This window comes from Globicephala melas, chromosome 19 (genome assembly GCF_963455315.2).
Source record: "Globicephala melas chromosome 19, mGloMel1.2, whole genome shotgun sequence".
Taxonomy (NCBI): domain Eukaryota; kingdom Metazoa; phylum Chordata; class Mammalia; order Artiodactyla; family Delphinidae; genus Globicephala; species Globicephala melas.
This window is the reverse complement of record NC_083332.1, coordinates 41,671,217-41,683,935: the sequence shown is the minus strand read 5'-3', so window position 1 is coordinate 41,683,935 and position 12,719 is coordinate 41,671,217. Positions and strand designations below refer to the sequence as shown.

At 39.9% G+C, this 12,719-nt stretch overlaps 1 protein-coding gene across 3 annotated transcripts in view; it reads left to right on the top strand.

Annotated features, from left to right (window-relative positions):
* Positions 1–12,719, top strand: part of CDH11 (cadherin 11) — a 145,826-nt gene that overhangs the window by 111,280 nt on the left and 21,827 nt on the right. For all 3 annotated transcript variants that reach the window (XM_030863776.2, XM_060288882.2, XM_060288881.1), the window contains exons 8-9: positions 5,971–6,224; positions 12,505–12,641. In XM_030863776.2, coding sequence (XP_030719636.1) covers positions 5,971–6,224; positions 12,505–12,641 — 391 coding nt within the window. The remainder of the gene's footprint in view (positions 1–5,970; positions 6,225–12,504; positions 12,642–12,719) is intronic.

Genomic DNA, 12,719 nt, shown 5'->3' with positions numbered 1-12,719 from the left:
ACACTGTGATTAATATAATTAACACTGTTGTATGTTATATATGAAAGTTGTTCAGAGAGTGAATCCTTAGAGAGCTCATCAAAAGGAAATTCTTTTTCTTTTGTATCTATATGAGATGATGAATGTTCACTAAACTTATTGTGGTAATAATTTCCTGATGTATGAAAGTCCAATTGTTATGCTATACACCTTAAACTTAGACAGTGCTGTATGTAAATTATATCTCAATAAAACTGGAAAAAAAAAAAGGGGGGAGTGATAATACCTGCCCTGAGATTGCTGGTTAGTTCTTAAGTGACTTGGCACAGTTTCCCCATGGAAAGAAAGATAGCTAGATAAATCTAGATTTTGGACAGACAGCCCTGAGCATACATGGAAGTTCCCTCTTTAGCTCTGCCAAGCTGAGTCTGTTAATATAGGCTCTTTGGAACTTTTCTTACCTCAAACATCCAAGGTCCATTACATTGCTGGGCCTTCTATGAAACTTAAACCAAACCTCTGCTTGATTTTCCCTCAAAATTGAACCTGAGAAGCAATAATAATGGGCCTTCCCTCATAGTCAGCTAAATTGTTGCTAAAAATGTGTCCCTGAGATTAATTCACTACAAAAATGAGATTATTGCTTGTTCTTGTTTGGTTTAAAAAAAATCTAACATTTACTCAGTTCTAAATATTGGCCAAAGCCTGAGCCTCTTATAAGCATTCATTTATTTTACATGATAAAAATCATATAAAGTAGATGTTATTATCCCAGTCAGCAATGATACCTCAGTTTAATTGTGAGGAGACTGGGGCTCAGACAGATTAAATAATTTGACCCGGTTGTAATCACACAGCTAGTAATTTAAAGACATGGAATTCAAACTTGGTGTATTCTAGAACATCTTCCCACTCAAGACATTTTGCAAATAGACAGACCAGAAAGGGGTTATAGAAGAGAGCCAGATTTGATTCACTTTCAGGTAAAGAAACAGTTACAGTATATTCTAAAACGGTTTTACCCCTGATTTACCACTTGAGAAATCAACACTTCTCCATCATCAAAGTATATGGAGTATTAAATCTGAATTGGATGATGGGATTACCTTGGTTTTAATCAAGTATTCATTTTCAACTTGGTTTTGTAACATGAATATGAAGCTCCTTGGTGTGATGGAAAAGATTGGCCTGGAACACTGATAAAAAAAATTAATTTGAAGAATCAATAAAGAGGCCAGTAGCTGGAGAGGAGGCAAGGGTGGGGTAGAGGGAGATGCCTGGGAGGAATCTTTCGGTAAGGAGAGCAGGGAGAGAGGTGTTCTAGGAAGCCGACTTTTCACAACATAAGGAAGCATTTTTAGGTTTGGGGGAAATATGAGGGGACCCAAACAAAGAGAAAGTAGAAGTGACTCTGTCATAGAAGAATATGGAAGTCGGGGTGAACTCTGGATACTTGGAAAAGTCAACATTAGTGATGATGAATGGTGTAGCCACAGAAGCCTAATCACCAGCCACAAGGGGCTGGGGTAATCACTTCTGGTTTCTCCTTTGGAAAAGTAGCTGTGTGACTATGTGTAGCATAGAGCTGTCAACTGGCTTTGTTAGTTAACATTTCTATCCCTCCTGTTTGCCACTGACATATGAGCAGTGACTTCCCATCCTTTGCTGTTCAAGTAATTGGGTAGTTGGTTATGCTTAGGTTGTCACCTGTTTTCAAGGTATTCAGGGTATAAACACACACTGTGTCTCTAAAATCTGAAACATGTAAATCACCCCATGGAACTAACACATCGCACGTGAGCTCTCTGCATATGATTAATTTGCACATTTTCCCCCAATTCAATGTGTTTCTTCCAGGCAAAGGAATAATCTTCTATAAAGCACTGATGTTTAGGTTTAAAACAGAGTAAGATGTTCTTTAATTTGTAAAAGAACGTTTGCTTAAGCTTATAACACAAAGTTCCAACTGTCCAGCAGGAAAAAATATTGAGAGGTGAATTTAATAGAGTAAAATGATGGATCCTTATAGAAATTATTATATATATGATTTAATAATATAAAAAGATAGAGATCCGTGAAAATATTTTTGTCTTTTAAAAATATTTTTAATATAGTTTTTTCACTTATTCCTTAATTCATTCAACCTTTTTCTACCAAGAGTTATTGAGTTATTATTATTTGTCAGGCACACCCTTTGTGAGAGGCTGGACATCTAAAACTGAAGAAACAAAGTCCTGGTCACAAGAAGATCACAATTTAACAGGACAGTTAAAAGCGAAAAGACAAATAACATAGAGGGGGTTTTCCCAGCCTTGACACTATTAACATTTCAGGACAGAGAATTCTCTGCTGTAGGGGCAGGGCTGTGCATTGTATGGTGATTAGCAACATTCCTGGCCTCTCCTCACTAGATGTCAGTAAGCACACATCCAGCCCCACCAGTTGTGATACTAAAAATAGCTCTAGACATTCCCTAACATACCTGGGGTGAGGTACAGCAAAATCACTCCCCAGCTGAGAAGCAACTGTGATAAAGTATGATAAGATCTGTGACTATGGGTCATGAATGACTGCTTACGGGGGGCAGTTCTAGAGCTGAGCCTTCATAGATGAATAGGAAATTACCAGATAGATAAGGAGAGGAAGGTCAGAGAAAATGAGCTCATGAAGGACCGGTGTTGAGGGAAATAGGACACAGTTAAGAAACTTGAATAAGTTCAGTCTTGAGCGTTTTGAGATGGATAGAGTGGGACCAGTTGAAGAAATCTTGTTGGAATGCAAGGGAGGAATTACAAAGACCTGAAGAAGGCAGAAGAGGTAAAGGTGAAGAATTCAAGAGTTATTTAGGAGCTAGCGTCATTCATTTATTGAATAGCTTAGAAAGCAGTAAATATTTCTTGAGTACTCTGTGTCAGACACAGTAGGTGTCAGGATTATAATGGTGCATGAGAGAGAGAAGCTGCCTTCAGGATACTGAGACAATCTCTGTGTGGTTAGCAAAACAAAGATGAGACTTGTAGGTGGCTTGGTAGACTTGGGGAGGAAAATCCAATCGTGCAGCACCTTTGACCGAGTGGGACTCCAATTATCACTGAGAGATCCTGGCACAGTTTCTGAGGTATTTACTTTCAAACAAATAAACTGCCTGTAAAGCAGTGTGAGAACAGCATTAGAAGGCGTTTAAAATATTTTTTAATTAATAATTTTAATAAAGCCAATTTTATGCCTGATTATTTCTTTATATTCCCTGTCCACATGTATATAGATGTGGATATGTAACATTTAAAACAGTTGCAGTCATAGGGTGATCTGATTTGTTAACTTAATGGCACATCATAAACATTTTACATGCTGCTATATAATATACATAATTATTTTTAATGACTACATAACATCCCATCCTATTGATGGACCATTATTTCCTTAATAAAATCTCACAGTTGGATTTGGTGTTTTGTGTGTATGTTTCCCATGATTAAATATAACCCCTCTATGATATCTAAACATCATGCTGGGTTTTTTTTTTTTTGCCATACACGGGCCTCTCACTGCTGTGGCCTCTCCCGTTGCGGAGTAACAGGCTCCGGACGCGCAGGCTCAGCGGCCATGGCTCACGGGCCCAGCCGCTCCGCGGTATGTGGGATCTTCCCGGACCGGGGCACGAACCCGTGTCCCCTGCATCAGCAGGCGGACTCTCAACCACTGTGCCACCAGGGAAGCCCACATCATGCATTTTTGAATATTGTTTGTTTGGGTTTTCTGTTGATTTAATCCCCCAGGAAGAATTTTTAGAGGTAGGATTAGTAAACTCAGGGGTATTGAGATTTTTATGGCTTATGTAGTATGTTGCCTCATTTAGCTTTATTTCAACTACTCATAACATGGATATAAAGGTTCACATGGGAAACTACCTTAAATCCCTTTTGGAAGGAGGCAGGGAATAAACTGTAGGCAAATGCTTAAATGTTGTCCATCCATCAACTCTGCTTCCCATTCAGTCGCAATGATTGGTACATGTGATCACTTGGTATGGTCATTACTGGGCATTGGGGAGGCAAAGATCAACAAGACTCAGTAGAGTCCTTTGGGATGCTCCTCACCTAGCTGGGGTGGGGGATGAGGGACTGCAGATGGGCAACTAAGGGGCCACACAAATCTGTCTGGGGGAGATGGGGAGGACTTCACAAGCCTGGGATGAGCACCAGAAGACAGTAAAATCTCACCAAACTAGGAAACAGACAAACACTTGCAAAGATCTGGGGACCTTCACTTGAGATTCAAAAAGTATCAGTCAAACTGCAGCATGACTATACTGGCTTCAACAACAACAAGGCTTTCCAGTGGAAACAATGCTCTGGGTCCTTAGGTATCTGTCTAAACCAAGTTCAAAACTTTCTGTTCTAGGAGAATCAACAGGCTATCTGAGATCAGAAAATTTCTTCTTACCTGGTCTCAGAATATCATATTCATGTTTTAATTTTGTCTAATAATCGCAGAGATTTTTGAGGAATTGCAGCAGTCTCATACCTTCAGCCTATAAATATCATTTCTTTCTGCTGCTCAGTAACCCAGTGAAGGACAAAGATGCTGCTGAGTTCGGAATGACGGAGCAGCTGGTGACACATTTTGCTTCAGGAAAAGGGAGTGTTCTCTGACTCTGGGAAGGTGGGGGTGGAAAAATGATGGAAAAAGTGTCAAGGGTGTTGAATGCGTTTAACCTTCCTGAAACTGGAATAATCCTTAGTTTAGAGTGCTGGAGAATTAGGTTAGGACTAAGCCCTATGATTATATGCCCATTCAAAATAATACCAGGCAGATGATGACAACATGGCAGGCAGATGCTAGCCTTAAAAGACCCAACTCTTTCCAAACATTTGGGAGTTCAGTATCATCCAGAGTGCTAATTAGAAAGTTCTGTTTCCTAGGCAGGAAGGCTTGTTTCTCTTCTGTAATTTTACTTTTCACCCTTTACTGATTGATTCACAGAACCTTGTCTCCTTCAGATTTAGGGAGTGCTTACCATCAATTTCTTAATAATGACAGCCATTCAAATGCTGCTTCTTAATATTTTTTCACGTCTGTGTAAAATCTATATTGTTTATAATAGTTTTTCTTTAAATGGACTTTTTTTACATATATGTATTCTTTTAATGGGGAAGTATTCACACTGTACTATATCACTTGCCATAAGTAGGAGGTAACCTAAAAATGAATGCAGTCAAAACAAAACGATGTCATTACATTCTAGCTAGAGAGTTATATCATAGTCTCCTGAAAGGGAGATCAGGAAGCGTAACAGGAATGTTAAAAGTTAGCAGTATACTGAGATATCCTTGACGTGTTTGGGAATGGAAGAATTGGAAAAGAAATAATAGGATCAGTAATTAGGATAATGTCATTCAAAAAACCCACCCACGCAAAATTACCCATAAACCACCTTAAGTCAGTGTATGGGTCACTGCTGGTAAGGGTCCCAGACTTTGAGAAATGCTACATGGTCAGAAACTTTAAAAATGAGACTATCAATATGATTAAGCCAGAAGTGTGTATGTGTGGAGGGGAGCAGTCATCTAACAAGACATTGCTTTTTCTTTGCCTGAAATTCATTGACTATTTTTATTACCAAGATTCTTAGTACTTTTCAGAATGGGCTATAACATTTATTTTTGTAATGTCTTAATTCCTTTCCTTAAATGATTTTAGTGACTGAATTGGGCAGCCTTAGTGTGTTCATAGAATGTGGTTCACTTTTGATGATGTGGTCCTTCTGTGTCTGTCATGCTCCTAGAATTACCCATTAAGCACATTCCAAGTTTCAGCAATTGATTTGTCTGATTTTCTAACCAAATGGCTCAGGTAACTGGATATTGAATAAACACTGATTTTCTCTCTTTGAACAACTATTCATGGTGCCCTATAAAACAATCAGGTTTTTCTTTTCCATTATTCTTTCAAGGAATTGGTTGTCAATCTTCTCTTCTTTCTTGCCAGCCTGTAGATTTTGAAACCAAAAGAGCATACAGCTTGAAGGTAGAGGCAGCCAACGTGCACATCGACCCCAAATTCATCAGCAACGGGCCTTTCAAAGACACCGTGACGGTCAAGATTGCAGTGGAAGATGCTGATGAGCCCCCCATGTTCTTGGCCCCGAGTTATATCCATGAAGTCCAAGAAAATGCAGCTGCTGGCACTGTGGTGGGGAGAGTGCATGCCAAAGACCCTGATGCTGCCAATAGCCCGATAAGGTACAGAGAAATTTATTTTTAAAGCCTGGATGGGCAATTCCAGAGGCAAGAGATTTTAGGAAATCCCTATAGGAACCAGGTCCTTCCGTCTCAGAAAAGGTCCAAGATATCATTCAGTGTAAACAAGATGAAGACTTAGAAGACATGAGTTCTACTCCACCTCTGCACCAACTCTTTGGATAGACTTGTTCAAGCTCCAGGATTTCTGGAGCAGATTTCCCAATGTATACTAGGTGATGTAACGCTAAGCTTTGCCTGTCTCAGAGAACTGTGGTGAAGTATAAATAATGATTGTGAAATAATAACAGTAATTCTAATTTATTGAACACCTTCCTATGCTCCAGTTACTGCACTAGGGGTATCAGATATATAATCCAATTTATCCCCTCAACGTTATTTTCTAGGAATTATTATCTCTTAAATTAAGAGGAAATTGGGGCTCTGCAGGGCAAAGTGACTTAACCAAAGAGACACAGACAGTGAACAGGAGGCTCAGAAGGCAAGCCCTGTCTATCTATCTGCTGAGCACTTTGAAGAGATAACAAAGTGCCCCTCAAATTTAGGATGCTTTTATTATCACAAATATACTTTTGTGACTTAGACAAGAAAGCTAGAAAAGCCATTCAGAACCCTGCCTCCCCTGCTCCCCAACCTGAGCTAATGACCAATGAGATTGATGATGAAGATGAGAGGGTGATGAGAAAGAGGCTGATAAGGAGGCTTGAGTCACAGGTTCAAGGCATGTCCATATAGGGCAGAAATGTAAAGTTGGCTGAAACCTGCCCTGGACTGGATTCTAGCAGGTGTTTATTTTTCCATGGCCACTCCCCTAATTCCCTTCTTGCCTAGATTCCTTCCTCGGCCTCCTCATGGTCCCCCTGCCCCCGATCTCCCACCTACCTTTCCATCATCCTGTAGCCAGACTGATTGTTTTAAAATGCACATCCAAACATCACATCACACTTCAGTTAAACAGCAACAATGACAAAAATAATCACTGATCAAATTGTTTCCCATTGTCCCCTACTCCAAAATAGTCTCAATTCTCTTACTTGGCTTAAGGCTCTTCTTCGAGCCCCTCCCCCCCAGTTCCTGCTGTGTCCTGCTGGTCTCCTGCTTTTTGTCTTACTCTCCCTTCTCATCAGACTCTCAGTTGCAGCTAGACTGGGCTACTTCCTGTCCCCTTCTAATTCCTGACCTTTGTGTGTTCTTCCTTCTGGTTGGAGATCTCACTCTCATCCTTTCCAACTTGCTACATGGTACTCATTTTTCCCACCTCCACTTAGGTGTCACCTCCTCTAGGAATTCTTCCAGGGCACCCTAAGATGGATCAAATGCGGCTTCCACCTCACAGCTCTCACCATACATCACAATGACAGCTTACACTGTGTTGTCCCTGGCACGGTCAAAGAGGGCCAGGGATGTGTCTGTCTAGGTCAGGGGTTAATAAGCTACAGCCCACAGAACAAATCCAGCCTCCATCTACATTTTGAGGAATCTCTATACTGCTTTCCATAATGGCTGCATCTTGAACACGTATCTGCACTCTCGTGTTCAATGCAGCATTATTCACAATAGCCAAGATACGGAAACGATCTAAATGTTCGTCGACAGATGAATGGATTAAGAAATAGTGAGATATATATATATATATATATATATATATACACACACACACACATATATATGTGTATATTATATATATAAAACAGACTATTATTTAGCCTGAAAAAAAAAATCCTGCCATTGTTGATAACATATGTGAATTTGGAGGATACTGTGCTAAATGAAATAAGCCAGACTCAGAAAGACAAATATAGCATATCACTCATATGTGGAATCTAAAAAAGTCTGATTTATAGAAACAGAGAGTGGAACACTGGTTGCCAGGGGCTAGGGAGTGGGGAAAATGAGGAGATATTGGTCAGCATGGTAACTATAGTTAATAATAATGTACTGTAGACTTGAAATTTGCAAAGAGGGTAGATCTTAAGTGTTCTCACCACACACACACACACACACACACACACACACACACACACAGAGGAAATGGTTGCTGTGTGAGGCAGTGGCTATGTTAATTAGCTTGATTACGGTAATCATTACACAAGGTATACTTATATTAAAACATCATGTTGTACACATTAAATACAGACTTTTTTATTGTCAATCATATTTCAATAAAGCTGGGAAGAAAAGTAAATAGATCTGAGTATGAAAAAAATTGCCATGGACAATGGAGTTTTTCTATTTATACCAAAGAAAATGCTGACAGAGCAGAAGGAAGTCCCAAATGTAAATGTTGTTCAGTTGCCTTCAAGTCTTTGAACATTGCCCCTTTGGTGAGAAAGGAAGGAAATTACCCTTTATTGAGCATCTTCTTGGCCCCAGACAACCCTGCACTAAGTTATTTAAGTTAATCCTCAGACACCCTTGAGGCTGTGATCACGTTAGGGTCCAATAGATGGAAATACTGAGGCTCAAAGAGATGATGTGAATTACCCAAAGTCACATGAACAGTCAGTATTGGAGACTGGATTTTAGTCCAGAGCTGCCTTGAGTCCACTATGAGCTGTTTACTCTCGCTGGGCAGCCACTGACGGAAAGATTTCCCAGGAAGGTTTGAGTACCGTGCTCTCTGTGCAAGAAGATACATCAGGTAACGACTGAGGAGCTTGGTAACACCTTTAAACTACTCAAAAATGTTCATGGTGTGAATTTTAAATGAGTTAACTTTAGCCTAGAATATCAAGGTGCATTAGCAGCTTTTTAGAAGAGAGATGATATAAAAACACATGGAACAGCTGCTCATTTCCTTGACACCTCGTTATCTCCAAGGATCCACATCTGTGATTGGTTATTTGGGTCATATTTTCATTGGAAGCTATTCTGTGCATGGAGCCATTTTTCATGTCTATAATTATCCAAAGATGCTCACTATGGCCCTTGAACCAACTCCCCTCACTCACTCAGGTCCTCATTCTTAGAACTGCCAAACAATTCATAGAATAACATTTAAAGGTTTTTATTCAGTGGGTCTCCTAGCCAGACTACCTACTTTCCTGAGTGCTTATCGTCACCTTTAAGGACATTTGTGTCCTTAAACATATGGGTAGGAGGGCCTTATAGTGTCAGCCAAACTCTTAGCTGCTTCGAAATGTTTGCAGCTTTCTTCTCAGACTCTAGCATCAGAGACCTTTTCGTTTACCATTGCCTTCCTGAAATATTCTTTCCTCTTAGCTTCATTGGCAGTAACCTCTTCATGCCTCAGACATACCTGGTGTCTTCAGTAGTCTGAGATCCCAGTCCAGGCACTGGGGGCTCCCTGACACTCAGCCTTTCACTTCAGACTTTCTCTGTGTGCACTTATCTATAGAGTTTCCGTCCATGCTACTAATTGAATTGAGTTAATGCTCTAAATTTTCTGCCTCTAGGCTGATCTTTCTCCCTGATTCTAATTCTGTACTTGTTCTGCTGTCTGCTCTGCATTTTTACCCACTTCCTTTTTCCTTCACCGGCTCATTCATTAAAAACATATTTTTGAGCCTATACTTCTTGTGACATACTTAAAAAAATAAAGACCGACTATACCCCTGACTTTGTGAAACCTCTGATAAAGTTGAATCTTGCTCTCCTGGTGTGGCAGCATAGCCCTAGTGGAAATTCAACCTCTCCTTCCTGGTAAGTTGACTTTGTATTTCCCAATGTCTCCCTCTCTGCGACACTCAGGCTAGAAACTCTCAAGGACTCTCCCAGCCTCCCACAGATCTCCAAATATCAACTGAGTCCCACTGGTTCTGTCTTTATCACAGTCTTCCATTCCCTCTGTCGCTTCTATACCTCACTCTCTCATCACCTCACTCCTTAAAAACTATCAATACATCACCTCCTTAAGTTTCCTCTGTTCCTTCCTCCACTCTCACTAGCTCAGACCACCTTGCCCACCCTATCTTATTCATCACCCTGATAGTCTGAATTAGTTTATTTGTTCCTCTGATCAAAAGCCTTTCATGATTTTTCACTGGCTATAGTATGAAAGTCATACTCTGTAGACTGACATTTGATCTATCCACAGTGTGTAATAGCAGCGACAACAACAAAAATCAGAGCAGCTATATTTGTTGTTCTGTTTACTATCTGTGAGGCACTAGGTTATGCATCTTCAACATCTATCATTTTATGTAATTCTCACTGATAACCTAAAAGTTAGGTTACTATTAATATTCTAGTTTAAGTGATAAGTAAGCTGAAATTCAAAGAACTTAAGTGGCTTTTCCAGTATCACTCAGCATATATGTAGCTAAGCATGAACTTGTACCTAGGACTTTACAAAACTAAAATCCATACGCTTCACTTCTATAGAATAATACTTGTTAATTATCATTCTTCCTGTGAGCCTGTCTTGTCATGTCAACTAGATAGTAAACTCCCTAGTGGCAGGGAAAAAATATTCTATTTTTTTCTCTTTATTTTCACATAGAGCTCTGCTGAGCGTTTAGTCACTGAGCCTCTACTGACATTTATGAGGTGTGTGATAGTTTATCTCCTCTTTCCTCACTGGGGAAGGGGACTCATCATTCCATTCTCATAGGGAGCTGTGAAGGCATCGATATCATGGATGAGCTCATGTTTTCTATATTGCGAAGTGCTGCTCTGCACTAAATTCCTCCCCCTTGGAAAGAACATGATCTAGAACTGGAAGATCCAGGTTCTAATATTGGCTCCCCCAGAAGCGAGATAATAGACCATTTGCAAATCCTACCATTTGTAAATTGAAGAGATTAAACTCTGTGACATCCATGGTCTTTGCTAATATTCTCTAATATTCTTTGGTTTTATGGCCCTCAATGAATGCCTTCAGACATATGTACAGTTGGCCTTCTGTATCCATGCATTCTGCATTGATGGGTTCCATGTCAATGGATTCGACCAACCACATGTCCAAAATATTTGGGGAAAAAAAGTCCAGAAAGTTCCAAAAAGCAAAACTTGAATTTGTGGCACACCAGCAACTATTTACATGGCATTTACATTGCATTATGTATTTTAGTAATCTATAGATGATTTAAAGTGTACAGGAGGGGGCTTCCCTGGTGGCGCAGTGGTTGAGAGTCCGCCTGCCGATGCAGGGGACACGGGTTCGTGCCCTGGTCCGGGAGGATCCCACATGCCGCAGAGCGGCTAGGCCCGTGAGCCATGGCCGCTGAGCCTGCGCGTCCGGAGCCTGTGCTCCACAACAGGAGAGGCCACAACAGTGAGAGGCCCGTGTACCGCAAAAAAATAGAGATAAAAATAAAGTGTACAGGAGGATATGTGTAGGTTATATGCAAATATTACACCATTTTATATGAGACTTGAGTATCCATGGGTTTTGGTATCCTCAGGTGTCCTGGATCCAATCCCCCATGGATGCCATGGGACAACTGTCAACACTTATTAAAGCCAGGTCTCCAGAACTTTATCCTGGGCAAGTTATTTTACCTTACTACACCACTCCTCTTGACCCATCTTCTACCTCACCTTGCCCCATAATATTCTGGAAATTTTTTGTCTTTTGTTAGAAAAAAGCAAATGTTTTAGTGGACAGGAGTAGCTGAAACCTTCCAACTATGCTGTTAGGCTCAGCCTGGGGTCATTAAAGTGTGGGGAGAATGCTCTACAAATGAATGGCCAAGCCCGCTTTGCGTATGTCACAATGGAATTCAGAACCAAGCTACCCGAGAACCCCTAAAACCAAATAAATTGAATAAATTTACTCAAAATATAGTTACCATTTTCCCTTAAGTAAGGAGAAAACTGATTTTTCAGTACCGTAAATGATCTTTGATGATAACTTAAGACCATTTAATATTTCATATGCAGAAATCTGGCAAGTGTTCCGTACACTTGTGACTTTCTGAGTACTTTGGAAGCAAGGCAGACCCACTTCCCAAATGCAGGTTCATAAATTCAGATGGTGGGTGATTGTAGTAAATATGAAGAAATATGCAGCATGCTAATTCCATTTTTCAATCAGATATGCAACATATTATTCCATTTCTCAATCAAATATGCTAAACAGCTCTTTCATTCATTGTCCTGAATAAAGAATTCCAATGTTGCAAAGTGATTTCTATAAAAGATTCATGTAAGAAGTTTGAAAAGTAAATTTGATTAAAAAGAAAACCTAGCTCAAGCAATTCACTGAAAAAGTTGCTTTAAATATAGCATGGAGAAAATATTCAAATATTAAGCTGCTTGGAATGTCTTGGTCTAATTGCCTCATTTGCATTCTGCTTAGGTATTCAATCGATCGTCACACTGACCTGGACAGGTTTTTCACTATTAATCCAGAGGATGGTTTTATTAAAACTACAAAACCTTTGGATAGAGAAGAAACTGCCTGGCTCAATATATCAGTTTTTGCAGCAGAAATCCGTAAGTATTATCCTAAGGGTTTTGATTCTACTTCACCAAGTATTATTCCTTGAGACTTTCTATATATTCTGGAAAATA